Consider the following 17789-nt stretch of genomic DNA (forward strand, 5'->3'; position numbering starts at 1 on the left):
ATGCATCAGTTAGGTCTATTATTTGGACAGGTTAAGTGTTATTCTTTTATTCTTACTTTGATATCTGAAATGTCCAATCATTGGAAAGGTCATTAGCTCAATGGACCATCCCAATAGTCTAAGATTGAGATTTTGACTTATGGTTTATTTAGTGTATTATCAGTTAACACTTAATTAATTACTCAGATCTTGTGTGGTCCTTATGGTTAAGTTGTGAGTGGTTCAGGGAAACAACACGACAACAAACTTTTTAGGAGCCAGAATATCACAATACGTATCCCTTCATGTAATGGTGAAACCATTTCCACATAGACCCCTTCATTATAGCAACAACCCATATTGATCTTTGGGATTAAATATGTGATACTTCCCAACACTTATCCAATTTGCATTTTCACGACCGAGTTCATTGGTTTGGTTAGATATCGGAGAAACACTTCTTCTGAAAACACTTGATAGAACTTTATATTCATTTTTATTTGAAAAACTTTTGAAAAATTATTAACATTGGATTTAAATTGTGTTAAGTATGCCTTGAATTCTTGATCCACCATGCTCTGTGATTCAGTTCAACAAATTTGGAGAACCACCACAGACATCATCCGGGTGCGGGGGCTCCACCCTCGTGGTAAGGAACCCACTGATTTTGATAGACATCTTCTTTTGCCTCTTTTAGGAAGGAAGGTGAGACAGGTGTATTGGGGATTAGGGTTTGTTGAGAGGCAGCTCTATTTTGTACTCCAATCTTTTTGATTATAGTGGAATCTCTGCTCCATCCTCACCCATGGACATAGGCTTATGGTCGAACCATGTAAATCTGTGCTTGCTGTGTTTTTCCTTCTCTCTATCTTCTTAAATCACTTTGTTCTTCTCCGTTGTGAGCCCTAAGTATCTTGTTTCATCTAGAGCTATTTCAACAAATTGTTTGATCAATCCTCATCACCCAAATGAGTTATTCTTCTTTATTGGATAATAGATTCCTTGTTGAACAATTCACATTTCCATAACCATTATGTACATCAATTGACCATTGAATGTAAACTTGTGGCATGGTGTAAGCAGTTTGGTCATCGGATAGATTGTAGTATATGTGAATACCATGGTTTCTGGACATCCAAAAATCATCATGTCGAGCGCACACAGTCTATCCTAATAGTGTGATTTAAACTGGACATGATTATATGCTAGCTAGTCAATATGTAATGACACCTCCAAGTACTAATGCATAGTCAGAACTCCAGTAATTGTGAAAAGTTGCCATGACCTTATCATACAAAATTGACAGCCAAATAAATGAGTTAGCTAGAAATAGCTATACCAATTTTATGAAATACTATATGTTAACCTCAATTCTCCCTCTACGGCCCTCAACCTCCAACTTGGTTCCTTACAATCTCTATGGATCTTAAGTATCTTATACAATGCCAAACATCTCATTCCAACACAAGTAACACCTATGTGCATGCAAAAGGAAATAATTATGTATCATCAATGTCTCATATGGTATCTCACACATGAAATCATGATCTTGTTCAGGCACCAACTCCAACTTTATGTGGCTTATTGTTATAACATGTAATAAGTGGGGTCCCCGGCCTCTATTCTCTTAAAGTTTCAATTAATCATGCTTTCACAATTTAGCATGGAGAATATTTTTGATTGTTCAACTCGGTGCAGAGCAGGGCTACAGTGTTGTTCTTCCTGAAAAGTTGCAAACTGGGAAGTGGAATGTATACAGGTATGGTAGTTATTTATTCCAAAGATTCAAGTTCCGGCAGCATGTCCCGCGGGATACCGGGATGGGGTACCATCCCATATGTCGGGACAAGACCATCTCACCATTGTCCTAGCGTCCCGATCGGCACATCTTCGGACATCCCTTGTCCCAAGTGTTGGGACAGGGCGGGATGGCGGCATGTCCCATCCCATGGAAAATTTGGGACAACCCTGTCGCACGAGATTTAAAATCTTGATTTATTCAATGACACATTATCTTGTAGCTTCTGTCTAAAATTTGTTCCACCTTGGCAGATCTGCACGCTCACCTTTGAAGCTAGTGACTAGATTCTCAGAGCATCCTGATATTGGAACATTACATGATAACTTTGAGTAAGCATCTTTTACATTCCAGGCTTTCTAAGCAAGATATTAACTCCAAGCTCCTGCAAAGTTCTTAGAGATTTCCCAACTAATCTATCAGTTGACATTCCAATAATCCTTTAAACTCTTGTATATGTATGTGTGTGTATTTTGCTTCGCTTCTCAAATCATTTCAATAATGTAAATTGAGTAAGTATTTTTATCATAATCTTTATAGCTTCATCACATTTATCATTGATGAGCAGAGATGAACTTTGTGGACAAAAGGATGTTCTTTTTTTGGTCAGATGATGTTTTTTTCCTAATATTAGGTATGCAGTTGAAACTTTTCGAGATTACAAGTATTTGGGGACAAGGGTTCGTGTAGATGGAACGGTTGGAGAGTGAGTATTTTTAATTTTCTTGCTTTTTCTTTGTGCCAACTTTATGTCGTTTGGTTTATTCTTTAAATTCTCTATCTTTGAAGGTACAAATGGATGACCTATGGAGAAGCTGGTACTTCAAGGTCAGCAATAGGTTCCGGCCTAGTATATCATGGTATACCCAAAGTGAGTCATTTAGATTCCATAATCTAGAAGCATATGCCAATTTCATGGATCTTCACACTTGTCTTATTAGTAGCTATATAATATCAAGCTGTCAAAGGCATTTCTACTAAAATGTTAACTATAGCACATCTAATCACTCTTAAATGAATTGTCTTAATTGTTTTTTTTTGGAGCAGGGTGCATCTGTTGGACTATATTTTATCAACAGACCAGAATGGATTATTGTGGACCATGCTTGCTCAGCATACTCTTACATATCTGTGCCACTTTATGATACCCTTGGTATGGTTTTGTTTGGTGAATAATATAAATTACCTATTACATGTATGCTTGCTGTGACAATGAGTGTGGGCATTATAATTTCTTCAGGACCAGATGCTGTTCAGTATATTGTGAATCATGCTGCTGTACAGGTTATTTTTTGTGTACCACAAACACTAAGCACTGTGAGTTCCAATCCTCATCTTTGCCCTATTTATTTTCTCGGATATTTAAGGCATGCTTAGGCTTGTTGAGTAACAGTTAGCAAAGTTGCTTGCAGTATTTCCATTAGAACATTATTTACTTAAAATATTGATGCTTGTCATGTGTTTAGGCTATGCTCATATGGGCTCTTAATTTAGAGTTAGAAAAGAATGGATTTATGAGCTGTTTTTTTTCCTAGTGCTGAAATATCTAGTATTAGATTTCCAATCAAGGTGCAAATAGCCAAAAACTATGTAAATCATCATCATGAATATGTAAGTTGGACATAAACTTGTAAGGGAGAAAGACTTGAGCTGGCAGTTCATTTAACCTTTTCTTCAAAATCATCTGTAATTGGAGTCATTTTGGAAAATGATTATAAACTTTGTTTTTGTATGTATGGCCCATAACCATGTTATACAATTAGAGCTTGGCAATCTCTTAGACCAGTTATTTTGGCATCAAGCCATTTCTCATAAGTAAGATTTGCCTTACCAGTTGGTACCATATGGAAATTGCAGGACATTTAAAGTTATAGAATCATGTGTTCATATGGAAATTGCCTATGATAGCTGACCATAAGGTCATGCTACCTTGGTTAAATGGATATGAAAGAAATGATGGTGTCTGGATGATAGCATGGATTAGAGGATTACTGGACAAGAAGTGCCAAGGCACTGAGACTAAAGCAGTAGGTGTGATGATACTTGATGGCTCACAACCGCTTATAAGAAGTCACGTGCATCAGGACAAGGTTAATGAATGTAATCGTGAAGTTATGATGTGCAACAGTGTATGCCCAGCATTTGAAAAGAGGCAGCTTCTATGAGAGCTACACAAAGCATGTTTTTAACTGTGCAAGTTTCAAAGGTGATGAAGGTATGCTATTGGTGGAAGCTGACTCATTAGGTCGATGAAGGGGATTGACAAAGTAGACTGAATTAATGATGTCCACTGGGGTGAATTAGTTGGTACATAGATAAAGTTCTAAGTGGTAGGGCAAAGCAGTTGGTGGGTAATTTGGACCCTAAAAGATTGTTGTAAATTTGAGATGTCACAATATTACTCAAGTCTGCTGAACCTTGAGAGGCTGAAACAGCTTAAAAGGCAAGAAAGGTGTGAGAAGATGATGCTCATCATGCAAAATATCTTGATTGCAAAGTTCTAAAGCAAACAAAGGCTGTTGACCTAGACATTTAACCATTTATAGTGAGTTGGCCTCACTATTTTTAATCTACTTTGTATGATTTTGGCTTGCAGATGCTAATATCTGTTAAATGATGTTATAGATAGATTGTTTCTTTATTTATTTTTATTCCAATCACTAATTTTAACTTGTATATCTTTTAAATATATTTTAGATTACAGGTTACATGATGTTATGTGATATTTATGCATGTTAAACACACAGAAAACCTTGATTATGGCATTTAACTCGATACTCCTATCTTTTCTTGTGAAAACACAGTATTTAGACTAGAAAACATGATAAAAACATAAAACAAAGTTTGGAGGCCAAGAAAGTCTCTACCAAGGGTGTTTGGGGTGTATCTGTTAATACCCTTTGTTAGTATTATCCTTCATCGGCATGTGTTGTATCCACTTTTTTTTTTGATACAGCATCAATCCTCAGTATTTTGAACTTTGATACAATCTAAATGACTATGAAGTTTAAGCTTTAGGGTAGCCAAGTCTACTGATACATTTGTTTCTCTAAATTACTTGTGAGCCCAATACCAAAACATTTTTCTTCTCAAAACGTACCATTTTTGAAGTTTAATCTTGAAAAAATGAATTTGAGAATTTAAAAGAATGAAGGAATGAAAAATAGCTTTGCATATTGCCATATGCATGGTTTGCCAAACTGGACCATACCGGCCGGTTCGGCCCGGTACAGACCGGTCCGGCCTGAAACTGGTATCCGGACAGCGTGGAAACCAGTTCCAGCTGTTTTCGAACCGATCTCGACCGGTACGCATGCATATCGGTTGTGTACCGGTGCGAACCGGCCGATTCGCATCGGTACTTTTTTTTGGAAAAGCGTGCGTGGCCCTTTCGGCCATGCGCTCGAGCAGAGCGCCGCATGCCCATGTGCGGGCACGCGATTTTCCGCCTGCGTGCGGTTTCGCGCACTGGGGAACCATGTCTGCGCGCGATTCCCCGCACTGAGGGCATTTCCCCTGTCTGCGTGTTTCTCCAGCCTGCGCGCCCATGCGGGCTCATTAATGCTACTCTGTGGCATTTATCCCATGCGTCCGCGTGCGGACGCTCGCGTGCGGACGCGAAAACCGTAAGATAAAAAAAAGAGTCCGCGCGCGGACGTGAAAACTGTAAGATAAAAAAAGAGCTTATCCGGTTCGTACCAATTCGGTTCTGGTACGAACCGAACCGTACCGGTTTGGTAGACGACTGGTACGCCTACCGGTACTAGAAATGGGCATTGGGCCGTGCCGGGCCCGGCCTAGGCCCACCGGGCCATAGACCAAATGGGCCGTGCCTGGCCCGGCCTGTTACTAAACAGGCACGGCCCGCTTAACCTAAAGGCTAAGCCCGGCACGACCCTAGGCCCGTGGGGTGGCGGGCCGTGCTAGGCACAAGACGGGCCATGCCAGGCACGAGACTGGCCGTGCCAGGCACGGCCCATCTGTCCAAAAAAAATAGCCGTTATGGGTGGCCCATAACAGCTATTTTTTTGGCCCATAACGGCTATTTGTGGCTTTTTACCCATTTTGCCCCTCCCAACAGCCATAAAACGGCTAATTTGAAGGGTATTTTGGGAAAAAAATTGGAGTCCTATAAATACCCCTTTCCTCCCACGAATCGTGCCAACCCAAGCCCTTATGGGCCGTGCCGGGCTCGGCCCGTGGGCCAGAAATCTTTAACCCAGCCCGGCCCCCTTTCATGAGCCGTGCCTAGCACGGCCCGGTACTGTAGCAAGCGGGCCGTGCCTGGCACGGCCCGCTTCGTGCCGGGCCATGGGCGGCCCGGCCCAATGCCCACCTCTAACCGGTACCGGTACAGCAGGCCTTGGCTATATGTATAACAAATTTGTTTTACATAAGGCAGCTTAGAAAAATTTCAACCAACATGCTGAAATGAAACCTTTTGGTTTCAGTTTCAGCCGAAACTTCAGGCTGTCTTGTTATCTAAAAACTGCAATATCGAGCATTTTAACAGAAGTTATGGTTAAGAATGTACATTGCAACTAATAGAGGAGGATTGCATAAGCAGTGTTGTAAGTTACTAAGTTTATGATATTGATATTTTTGTATAAGCTGAAACTGACATGTACAAATTTTTGAATTATTGTGTACTGTTTTGTAATGAGTTCTGCACTATTTTTGAAATACATGCTATAATTTTTAACAAGTTCTATATTTATTTTACATGTTGCTTTGTTTTCCTTTAGATTGTATATACATTAAAATCCTCACATCATTATTAAGGCCCTATTGGTGATGCTTCTCTTATGTTACTTGGTCTGTTTTGCAGTTATTAAGTTTCGTATCTCAGATTCATTGTGTACGTCTGATAGTGGTAAGAAGACTCACAGCATTTATGGTTGCTTGTCTATACCGATCGATAGGGATTTGTTGGCTCCAAAATTTTCAGTTTCTATTTTTTGTTCACTATCTAGGTAGTAGGCGGGATTGATGAAAGCATGCCATCAGTTCCTTCAACAACTGGAGTGGAGATTATTACTTACTCAAAACTACACAATCAAGTAAGTCTTCAAAATATTCTGAAGCTTATCCAATATTCATTGCTCTCCCACAGCTATTTATGATGAATAGCATGGATAGAATCAAGTCTGCAATCAAAATATAAAGGAGTCATTTTCCAAACTTACTCAACTTCAGAAAAATTGCTTTTTGAAATTGTAAGATATATAATTCAACAAGTATTTTATTACTACCATAACCATCAAATCTTATCCCAACTATCTGGGTTCAGATTTATGGATCCTCATTCATTGAAATTTCTATTTAAGGTCGCCAATTTAAATATATTTCGTCATAATTTGACATGTCTTTTTTGTGGTTCACTGTCAACGTAATGTCAATCCTCCCTCCACCTTTTGAGGAGAACAAACTGTTTCAGACATGTCAGATCTTATGTTACCAAGCTCTTTGATTTTCCTCAAACTACCTGCACCTGACATTTAGGCATTGATATGAGTATGGCTGATGTATGGATCCAAATAGAAATTGTTAAAGATTAGAAGAATCCAACACATGGACACCCATTGATGCCCAACATTTGTACTTGAGTCCATGTGACATATGTCAGACTACATTTGGTTGTGGTGACGACAAAACCTAAAGACATTATAATTCTAATTGTTTCAAGTTTTTTTTTTCTTTTGTTGGAAAGGAGAGGTGAGACAAGCTCCACGATTGGCAGATTTAGGATCTCTTTAGATAAGAAATCAGATTGAGAGTGAAGAGACTTTGCTTGGAAAACTTGCATACACTTTGTTTTTATTTTGAGTTCTTAATTAAGTATGCATTTACACATTGGTTTTGCATGTTTAGGTCCACGATTTTGGTTGAGTTTTTTAACATTTTCTTTCTTCCTTTTTTCCTTCTGCAAAAATTAAAGGTAAAAGTTGAGAGTTTTGCACAAGATCACTAGATCTCTAGTTAAAGCTTGTGCTAACATGTAAACATAGTTCCACTAGGTTTTAACATGAATTGTTCAAAAAATTTGATGTTTATATTTTCTTATTTTTATGAAAATGATAGAGAAAATTGAAGATTGTAACCTGATATGGAATGGAAGCGTTCTTTTGTGTTTTTGCATGCAAAATATGAAATTTGATGTAGTGTAAAATGAGGTTGGAAGGATTCAAGGGGATATAATGAAAGTTGGTCGTAGACCTACAAACAGGCTCATTTGGACCAGGTCAAGCATGACTCAGACCTGATTTCTTTTATTTAGGGTCAGGATTTTGGACTTGGACCCAATTCATTGACCAGTTTGATTGGACCTGCAGAATTTTTTTTAGATCCATCACGTCATTCAAGCCTGATCGGGTCAATGAAGAGCCAAACCCAACTCAGTGCATTTGAGTTCTAGTCCAGTAGGGTTGGGATTCGGTTAGGTCCAATCCAGGATTAGCACACTATTCTTTCTATGTCTAGAATGAGTGTTAATAATAAATAAAAGGTGCTAGATTGGAATGCTACCACTAATGTCCTTAACATGGGAACTGTTCAAACTCAATTGATCCTTCAACCCACAAATAAATAGTCTTTAGTACCCTAAGTACAGACTGAAATAAGGCAATGGGGTGAGTGATGGAGGGGTTACAGATTTCAAACTCATGGGCTTTTCAATTGAGTGGGATTGGTTGGATCTGGTCATCTGTTGCTTGACCCATTCTAGACCTAGTTGGTATATAGGCCTACCAGGAAAAATGTGATCCACACCAAATCCAGTATTTCAAGTGGGTCATATTTCAGTCCCACCTGATCCAGGGGTCTAAAAAACTGGGTGGGCTGGGCCTAATCAGGTTGGACTAGGTTGATCCAACCAAGGTTCGCCGTACCGGTACCGAACCCCGTACCGGTGCCGCACTAGCATAAGCGTACCGAATGTCGGTACGGTACGGTATGCGGTACGTCAGGCGTACCGACACTGGCGTATCGATGCCGGTATCCATCGGTACGGGTACGGTACGCTCGGTACCGACCTGTACCGATCGGTACAGCATACCATGGATCCAACCCATTTTCAAGCCTGGAAGGAAGTACATGTTAGCCATCTCTGTATTGTACTGGTAGGGCTGGGCCTAATTTCAATATCGATAGCATGTCACCCTTAGTATCACAAGCAAGCCCTTTTTTTAGTTAAAATGTGTTTTCATTATGCCTATTCTCTGCTTATTGGACTAGTCATCACACTTAGTTATGTGCCATTTGCATGGCTGGATATTAGTAATTGGTGTTGTGCTGCCTCTTTAGGACCTTTTTGGAATGTTTGAATACATGTTAATGCATGGAGAATTGGAGATATTTTCAGCTTTTGCCTTTTCTTAGAATATACTTTTCTATTATTTATTCCATCTGCAGTTATTTAATATCTCTAGTTGCTTTCCTCTGACCTGTGGGATTTGGCTGCAATTTTTAGGGTCATTGCAATCTTCAACCATTTCGCCCTCCTAAACCTGAAGATGTTGCAACCATATGCTATACAAGTGGTACAACAGGCACACCAAAGGTATTGGTAAATCACATTTCGGCGAGTTTTTGTGGCACTCCAAATTAGTTGTTTTGTTTGTTTTTCCTTTGTTTGTTGGTTGATTGAAATTGGAGAAGCTTTGATCTTCAGGGAGCTGTATTGGCTCATGAGAACTTGATTGCAAATGTTGCTGGAGCTAGCCTAAGTATCAAATTCTGTCCTTCAGATATGTGAGCTTTTTTGATCTTTTATTCTCTTTACTGAGCTTTTTTGAATTAATATTTTCATTGCACTAAGTCTCAAATTCTATCCTTCAGATATGTGAGCTTTTTTGATCTTTTATTTTCTTTACTGAGTTTTTTGAATTAATCTTTTTGTTGCACCAGTTTGCCTCTCATGAATACATCTTTGAAGTGTTCTATTGATTTTCTGTAGCTATATATCTTATCTTCCTTTGGCACACATATATGAGCGGGCCAGCCAAATCTCATTGGCACATTTTGGGGCTGCAGTTGGTTTCTATCAAGGGGTATAAAACTTTATGACTCTTCATCTATTTCAAGTTGTTTCACATTGTTTCTAAAGCTCTGTAAAGTATTTATAAACTTGTTGAACGCTGTCATGCATATCTTGTATGTGTCTCTCTAGCATGGATGATGCTAGTCGTATAGATCAAGAAAAAGTTGTGGGCTCATGCAAGGTAGACAGTTAGATGTAACATTACCATATGATTGCACCTCTAATAGAGTAATATGTATTCCTAAATGGATATGTAGATATGCTGAGTTATACCCCTTAAATAAATCATCTTGATCATATGCAATGAGCACAAGAAGAAAATTGAAATTTACTTGCACATCTTTCCAATACAGCACCTTGATTTTGGCCTTCGATATCAGACTACTCGTTACTATTCTGTCCTCTTGTGAGGGCTAAGATGCATGATATCTATTTTTTCGAAAAATAAAGAAAGATATGTCATGCTTGCAAACAAAGGCCTTATATTTTTGGTTCCACATGCTGTTGCAGAACTAACTTGCTTCCTCTTCCTGACACCTGCTATTGCTACTGGTAATACATTTGACTGAACCTATACCCACCTGAACTGAGATTTCAAGAATTTTGTTTGATGAAAACCATTAAATAAGCTGATACTTTAGTTTACCTAAAATATTCTTTTGTCAGGAAGAGCTTAGTAATGACTATTTTTTGAACCCGCATGCTGAAACTGTTTTACCATAGATATCAAGTTAAACTTTGATAGTGTCACTCTGAGGCCTATGACCGAGATTCCAACCATGATATTTTTTTAGTACTTTGTCTAGTAAAATATAATATTATAAATCAAGAATACTGCTAAGGTATACTGTCTCGGTATCGGGCCCTATACTGGTGCCACCCAGTCACTGTGTCATTACGCCCAATACGGAGGCTGGTTCGGCATATCGAGTGTTGGTACGATACTCTCCGTACTGCTCGGTTCGGTACGATATGGCGTACCATGATGCTAGCAATATTGTTTAAGTTCAATTTAGGTTTGTGTACTGCACAGTTAATAAGCATTACTATTTTCCCGCCTCATCACTTTGCCATGTGATATTTTAGAAATTCATATGTACACACATGCAGACATGTACATGCACGTATACATATGTATGTAGATACACACTATATTTTGTTGAATTTGTCTTATCTATTAATCTTCGTCATCTGCTTCCAGGACAATTTGAAATTAATGGATGACATTGCAGCTCTGAGACCCACAATATTTTCCAGTGTTCCTCGATTGTACAACAGGATATATGCTGGGTAATCTGATGGTTGTGTGCTGCATTTCATTTAATTGTGGCACTACTTTCAAGAGTCGTTTACCTTTGTATTAATTTGTAGCTTATAATTTACTACAGAATTATAAATGCTGTAAAGACATCTGGGGGTCTAAGGGAGAGATTATTCAATGCTGCCTACAATGCCAAGAAGCAAGCAATAGCAAATGGTAAGATGTGTAAGAAAGAAGTTGGTTTGGTTCCATATTAGATCAAATCCCTTGTATATCTTGTTGCTAATACAATAAAACACTACAATACAACATCTGAGATGACAAACACTGTCTTAAGCTTTGCTAAAAATGGTCGCACTCTCACATGCGTATACATCAATATATCCATCTACATGTCTGTCTGTCTACACACATACTACAGACAGACATTTGTAAATGCATTAATACATGCGAACAACATATACATGCATTTGCACACGCTTATAAATGTGTTTATACATGGATATGCATGTATTAATGCACACAACACGAGGACAAGGGCATGTGCATGTGCGGACAAACTGGGTAAGAAATTGTACTGCCCATGAAAATGTAACTTTTGAACTAAAGAAGCTATTGCAAATGAAGTTTGATTAAGCAATAATGGCTTGGTCAAGCAAACGAGCATAAGCCCCGTATGTGATTTACGAAAAGCTATATTGAACTAAAGCGTGCAATAGAAATAATGACAGGCTCCAAGTCTTGGCCTAGTGTTGGTTATTACTAATGATCCAGAGGTGCAGCCATGAGGAATAAGTTTTTGAAAGTTTATTGCCCAAGGTCATCTTTGGATTCTTCTGGGGATTCTTGTTTGTCATCGTTCTTGGATTTGTTATTACCAACTCATGCCTGGCTACTTTGTCATAGAAATTAGACCACATAGCTCAATTTTTGGTTTTGACTTCATTCTCTTCAGCTTCTCATTAGTTCATGAAAACAGATTGAGATTTTCATTCCTTTATAGCTTGGACAGAACGTATTCTGCTTTATTTGTGCAAATAAAAGTATCTTATAATGCTAAATTATTTTTTTAAATAGATGATGTTTTTTGATACACTACTTACCAATTGCTAAAACCTGATACATTAGCAGAATTCTAACTTATGCCCCAGATGATTAAGACTTCTGTAACATTTTGAAGAGGAGACTTCCTCTCTAGTGGTTGCAAGATCCATATTGATGAGGTTTTCTAACTTACACAAGGTTCTAAAGGCCAAAATCCTTGGGCTCGAGGCCAACCTTATCGAAGGCTGTGTCCGAAGAGAAGAGTATAAATGACCAACTCTCCATGCAGCTACATACTGTGGGTTGGCGAGTTGGATTTCATGAGCATCTACCAACCCTATATGGCCCCAGGCAGCTCAATAGTCAGTACCCCTATTTTGGTTTTAATTTTTCTTATTTGAACCAGCCCCAAGTCGGACCATCTGGACCTTGTATTGCGATCAAATCCATCTCAACCAATGACAAGTATTGATGTGCATCCACCTTTTGGATCCTCATAGTGGAAACCATGCATTAATTTGAGGTTATATTACAAATCAAAATGCTTGCGTTCATCGAAGATCCATCGTGGCTGGAAATTGACAACCTAACTACATAGTCCTTACAAGGTTTTTAGAATGCATATATCCAAATAATTCATAGTTAGCCTGCAACAGACCTTAAAACAACTCCACACTAGATGGATGTTGATCCTATAATAGGATTCAAGGTTAGATTTGTATTTTCTATCTAGGACTTGGATACCAAAGGTAGGACAAAGAGAAGCTTGACATTATATGTCTAGGATGTAGAATATTTGGGCAGCAATGCCTATTTATATTTATTGATAGTCCTAATGAAATTGTAAATCTTATGGATACACATACAGATAAAGCCCTAGCAAAGTGGCGGCTTTGGTAACTCTTTCAAATGTCCGACATAGATACTCCAAATTTCACATGTACCTACTATTATCATAATGTACTGCACCTCAATAAACATTTAAATCACCATTGATGGAACCGGTATCGGGCACCGTACTAGTAGCCCGACTAGACGAGTTGGTACAGGCCCGCGCACAGTAGAAAAGGTGGGGGAGAGGACGAATAGTAGAGGAAAAGAGAGAGAGAGAAGGCGGAGAGAGGGAGGTCGGCGGAGGCCAGCTGAGGGCTGTTAGAGGCCTGCAGCTAGGCAGCAGTGGAGGCCGAGGCCGTTCACTTGTTTCGTTCGAAACAGGGGTCCGACAACTAAAAAATTTTGCGTTTTTCAAGTGAAGTCAGCAAGCGATTTGCCAATTTCACTCAAAAATCTTGAAATTTTTTCGCGGCCGGACTTCTGTTTCAAACGAAACAAAAGAACGGCCTCCGCCGACCTCCCTCCCTTCCCCGCTCGCTCTCTCTTTTCCTCTCTTTCCTTTTTCTTCTTCGTCTCTGGCAACGGTTTTCGTTTTCGTTGCCGACTCGCTTGTCGACTTCACTTAAATATTTTAAAAAATTTTAGTGGCTGGACCCCGTTTCAAACGAAACAGGAAAGCAGTCGCGGCCTCCGCCTGCTGTCCCTCCGCAGGCCTCCCTTCCTCTCCCTCTCCCTTTCCCTCTCCCTCCCTCCCCTACTCACTCTCTTTTTTTGTCTTTTCTTTTCCTTTTCCGCCTCCGGCAACAGTTTTTGTTTTCGCTACCGGAACCGTTCCGGTGAGCTGCCGAGACGGCTTGGAATGGCCGAAACCGCTTGGTTCGGGACGGTTCCGTTGACCCTGATTTAAATAAATGGGTTGACCATGGTTTGATAAATCGGCTCGTACTGGCCGGTTCAGACCGGTCTGGCCTGTAACCGGTACGCCGGAGCAGTGGAAACCGGTACGGGCCAAACCCAGCCGGAGCCGGGGAAGATGAAGAGAAGGAGAGAGAGAGAGCGGGGAAGAGAGGGAGGGAGGAGAGGCCTCCACCTCCCACGGAGGGCCATGGGGGGCTGCGGAGCTTGCGGGGGCGCGTCGGAGGCCGAGGCCGCGGCTGCGTCCCCTGTTTTGCAGGGGATGCGGCCGCAGAAAAAATTTAGGAATTTGTAAGTGAAGTTGGCAAATCCGTTGTCGACTTCACTTAAAAATCCTCAAATTAAAAAACTGCGGCTCCGTCCCCTGTTTCTTTCGAAACAGGAAAGGCAGCCGCGGCCTCTGCCGCGCCCCTGCGGGCTCCGCTGCGCCTTCCCTGTTCTCCGCCACCCTCCCGCGGACCTCCGCAGGCGGCCTTTCCTCTTCTCCCTCCCTCCCTCCCCCGCTCACTCTCTCGTTCTCTTCTTCTTTCCTGGCTCCGGTGGGGAAGTGTGTTCGGCGAACCTTGGGGTTGACACTTGACAAAGGTCGAGCATGTTGTATGTGGATTGCAGCAAAAGAAATCAAGTCAAGAACGATGTAAAAATATCTCTAGCTCTTTCTGATTAAATATACTTGTCAAGAAAGTGGTGCAGCTCCGTGGTCTTAATCAAATTATTGCTATGACAAATCACCACAGGATATTGGGTTTTATGATATCGATGGTTCAACTGTAAGGCAAGATTTTGTTGTTAGTACTCTCGAATCTTGATGACATATGTTCTCAATCAGATTGTATTATATATTGCATATAACAATCCAATCAGAAGTGAAACGATTGACAGAGAACTGAGTTGTTAATATTTTTAAGAAGAGTTTTATTTTTATTTAGTGTGTTGCTGGTTTGGGGGGAGGGGGTGGGAGGTGTGCTGGATGGGCTTATGGGTGGTAACCTAGAGCTGTCCTTATGCCTTCAGGTCAGTAGGTTTCCTTGTAAAATATTATTCAAAATATGGTCGTGCATCACCTTATCTTGAAGGACTAACAAAAGCATAGCTATTAATTGTACAACCAGTACTTGTCAGTTCTAGAATGTGTGTTCAATCGTTCTTTATATATACCATTCAGTTTCGTTTGTCCGCTGATTCTTTGTTACATATTAAGTCATGCTTGCATTCTATACCTTCAGGCAAGAATCCATATCCAATGTGGGATAAACTAGTTTTTAACAAAATAAAAGAGAAGCTTGGAGGACGGGTCCGGATTATGACTTCAGGTGCCTCTCCAGTGTCACCAGATGTCATAGAGTTTTTGAGAATGTAAGCTAATTCGCCATATCTCAAGTTTTCATCTGTTTATATAACGATATATTAGCAAATCTTTCTTATATGACTTAAAGTTAGTAGATTGTTCCTTAGAAATAAAAGGTTTGCAATCTTCCAGATGTTTTGGTGGTATGATTTTAGAAGGTTATGGAATGACAGAGACAGCCTGTGTCATAAGTGCAATGGATGAAGGTGACAGGCTTACTGGTCATGTTGGCTCTCCAAATCCTGCTTGTGGTGAGCTTCGTTTCATGAATTGAAAGGAAAAAATATTACGCTATAGCTAATGCTGCTAATCCAGCTTATATGCATTTCTGATAGTTTTTTGCTTCTGAATGTGTTAAACTGCATATTTTCTTCATTGATTATTATTCTCCAGTAATATGTTATGCTAGGCTGCATTTTAGTAATAGTCAAAGTAAAAAGGACTGCCAAGATGCTTGGATAGCAACATATTAGCTGGAACATTTTCGAAGATCTTCTATTTCATTCCTTTAGTTTTTTCCACTTTGGAATTCTGACCCTTCATGTGTTTGTAGTGGCATCATCTCATAAATAACACAAATTTTAATGCATCGATCATGCATAAGTCCAGAAAGCTGATCATGTGTGAAAAGTGTAATATTTTTTTCTAACAAGTTTAAAAACTACAGTGTTTTTTTTTGTGTGTGTGTGTTTTGGGGGGGGGGGGGGGGGGAGCTGGTTAACTAAACAAGGGATGGATTACAGTATTTATTTGAGTTCAACATGAAAGAATTATATGAAATCAGAATAGATGAAGTTTCTTAATAATGTTGAATGGAAAATGCAAAATGGTTCAAATTATTTTATCAATATGAGTGTAGGTCTTAGAAATTGAAATTAGCTTAAAAGTTACCTGAGCTTCCTTACGCTGTATTCTATTAATGCGAATTATTTAGGACGCTAATTTCTTGGAATGGATTACAAATTTTAGTTTTGGTTTTAGAATAAAATGATTGTGCTTCATGCTTGCTTCAAAATCATATTAAGATAATTTATAACTAATAAGTTATTCAATATGCCTACAAAAACTAAATTGTATATCGTATTTTGCTGAAACAATGATGGATATTTAATGAAAAAGGTATATCTTAAAGTTCTGTTGTTGGTATAACAATGAACAAAGGATCCTTTAAAAAATTGGTTGATGGGCAGGGCTGTTTAATTTTGCAAACGCCTGGGCTGAGCATGCCTATGGATTTTCTCTTTATAATTGGCCATGTTAGAGCTAAGCGAAATAGGGGTAAAAAACTAATAAAATGGAGGGATTAGTTTTGATCAAGTTAAAGGAGCATCTAAAAAGGGGTGAATCAATGGTTTTTTTTTAATATTTTACTTCTAGTGATTTTTTTTTTCTTTTATTCTTTTCATATGTTTTCTTTTGGAATTTAGACCATGCAGGTTTTAAGATTTGAACTCAATATTAAAAAAATTAGTTTTCAGATTTGCTTGAAAGAGAAGAAGAGGGTACAGGTTTAGACTGCATATATATCATGGCTCTACATCTGGAGGTGAGAAGGCGATTGATTGGTGGGTAATGAAAAAGAATGTTTTAACGGCATTAGGGAGGAAGGAAGATAAGCTATGTAGTGCAGATATATGGGAACAGTGTTGGTTAATGTAATTCATGTTGCTTGTTTACTTGATAATTCTCAACTTTCATTTTTTGAAAATTAGAATCCTCATATTTGTTAAATATTGTAAGCCTTATTTATTTTTATAAATTTCGATGTTTAAGTTATTCATTTTCTTTTGAATAACTTTAATTAGTCATCTAATTTTACATTTTCTCAGATTTGCTATGTGTGATTAATCATGGTTCATCATTCTGTATGAGTAATTTGATATTGTGTGATGGCATATAAGTGAAGTGATTCAAGAAGCTTAAATATTACCAAAGTACAACTATATCCATCCTTTTTTGTTTCAAAGTTTGTGTATATAAAACACACTTTATTAGCTACTTGTTTTGGCTTTTTTCAGTTAGCATACGGAATTTTCTTGCTTATCATATTTTATTTGTCATATTTATTTAATAGCTACCTCTCATATGTTTTAGGTTTTTTTAAATATGTTCATTTTTTACCATATACATAATAGAACTTAACATTTTGACTTACATGAGTCTTACTTTAATTTTAAAATTATATATTCACTTAGTAGGATAGTTCACATTGTTGATGTTACTATAACACAAATTTTTTTTTCACTTGTACTTCTTATTTAATGTGTGTCAAATAATTATATTTATATTTATATTTATCCAATTCTTATAATTTGGAAGTTTCAAATTTAGTTTTTCTTAGTCTTCCTCCATATCATGGGGTTATTTTGTGTCATTTTGTTCCATACTTTTATCTCAATAAAGCCCAATTTTCAACATGAAGGATGTGTAATGTGATCATGTGTTTTGTTTCAAGCAAGATTAGCCGTCTCAGTACAGAACCCTATACCAGTATCCAAGGTTCGCCGTACCGGTACCGAACTCCGTACCGGTGCCGCACTAGTATAGGCGTACCGAGTGTCGGTACGGTATG

The 17789-nt window shown here is 38.7% G+C and overlaps 1 protein-coding gene across 2 annotated transcripts in view; it reads left to right on the forward strand.

Moving 5' to 3' along the window:
* LOC103705091 (long chain acyl-CoA synthetase 6, peroxisomal-like) overlaps positions 1–17789 on the forward strand; it is a 28176-nt gene that overhangs the window by 2319 nt on the left and 8068 nt on the right. Inside the window, exons 2-16 of one of the 2 annotated variants that reach the window (XM_008788696.4) lie at positions 1678–1738; positions 2032–2109; positions 2412–2483; positions 2567–2648; positions 2825–2930; positions 3018–3094; positions 6606–6650; positions 6751–6837; positions 9246–9335; positions 9447–9526; positions 9732–9825; positions 11017–11105; positions 11204–11292; positions 15096–15225; positions 15350–15468. In XM_008788696.4, coding sequence (XP_008786918.2) covers positions 1678–1738; positions 2032–2109; positions 2412–2483; positions 2567–2648; positions 2825–2930; positions 3018–3094; positions 6606–6650; positions 6751–6837; positions 9246–9335; positions 9447–9526; positions 9732–9825; positions 11017–11105; positions 11204–11292; positions 15096–15225; positions 15350–15468 — 1299 coding nt within the window. The remainder of the gene's footprint in view (positions 1–1677; positions 1739–2031; positions 2110–2411; positions 2484–2566; positions 2649–2824; positions 2931–3017; positions 3095–6605; positions 6651–6750; positions 6838–9245; positions 9336–9446; positions 9527–9731; positions 9826–11016; positions 11106–11203; positions 11293–15095; positions 15226–15349; positions 15469–17789) is intronic. The other variant, XM_017842266.3, reaches the window with a different exon arrangement.

Source organism: Phoenix dactylifera, chromosome 12 (assembly GCF_009389715.1).
Source record: "Phoenix dactylifera cultivar Barhee BC4 chromosome 12, palm_55x_up_171113_PBpolish2nd_filt_p, whole genome shotgun sequence".
Classification (NCBI taxonomy): Eukaryota; Viridiplantae; Streptophyta; class Magnoliopsida; order Arecales; family Arecaceae; genus Phoenix; species Phoenix dactylifera.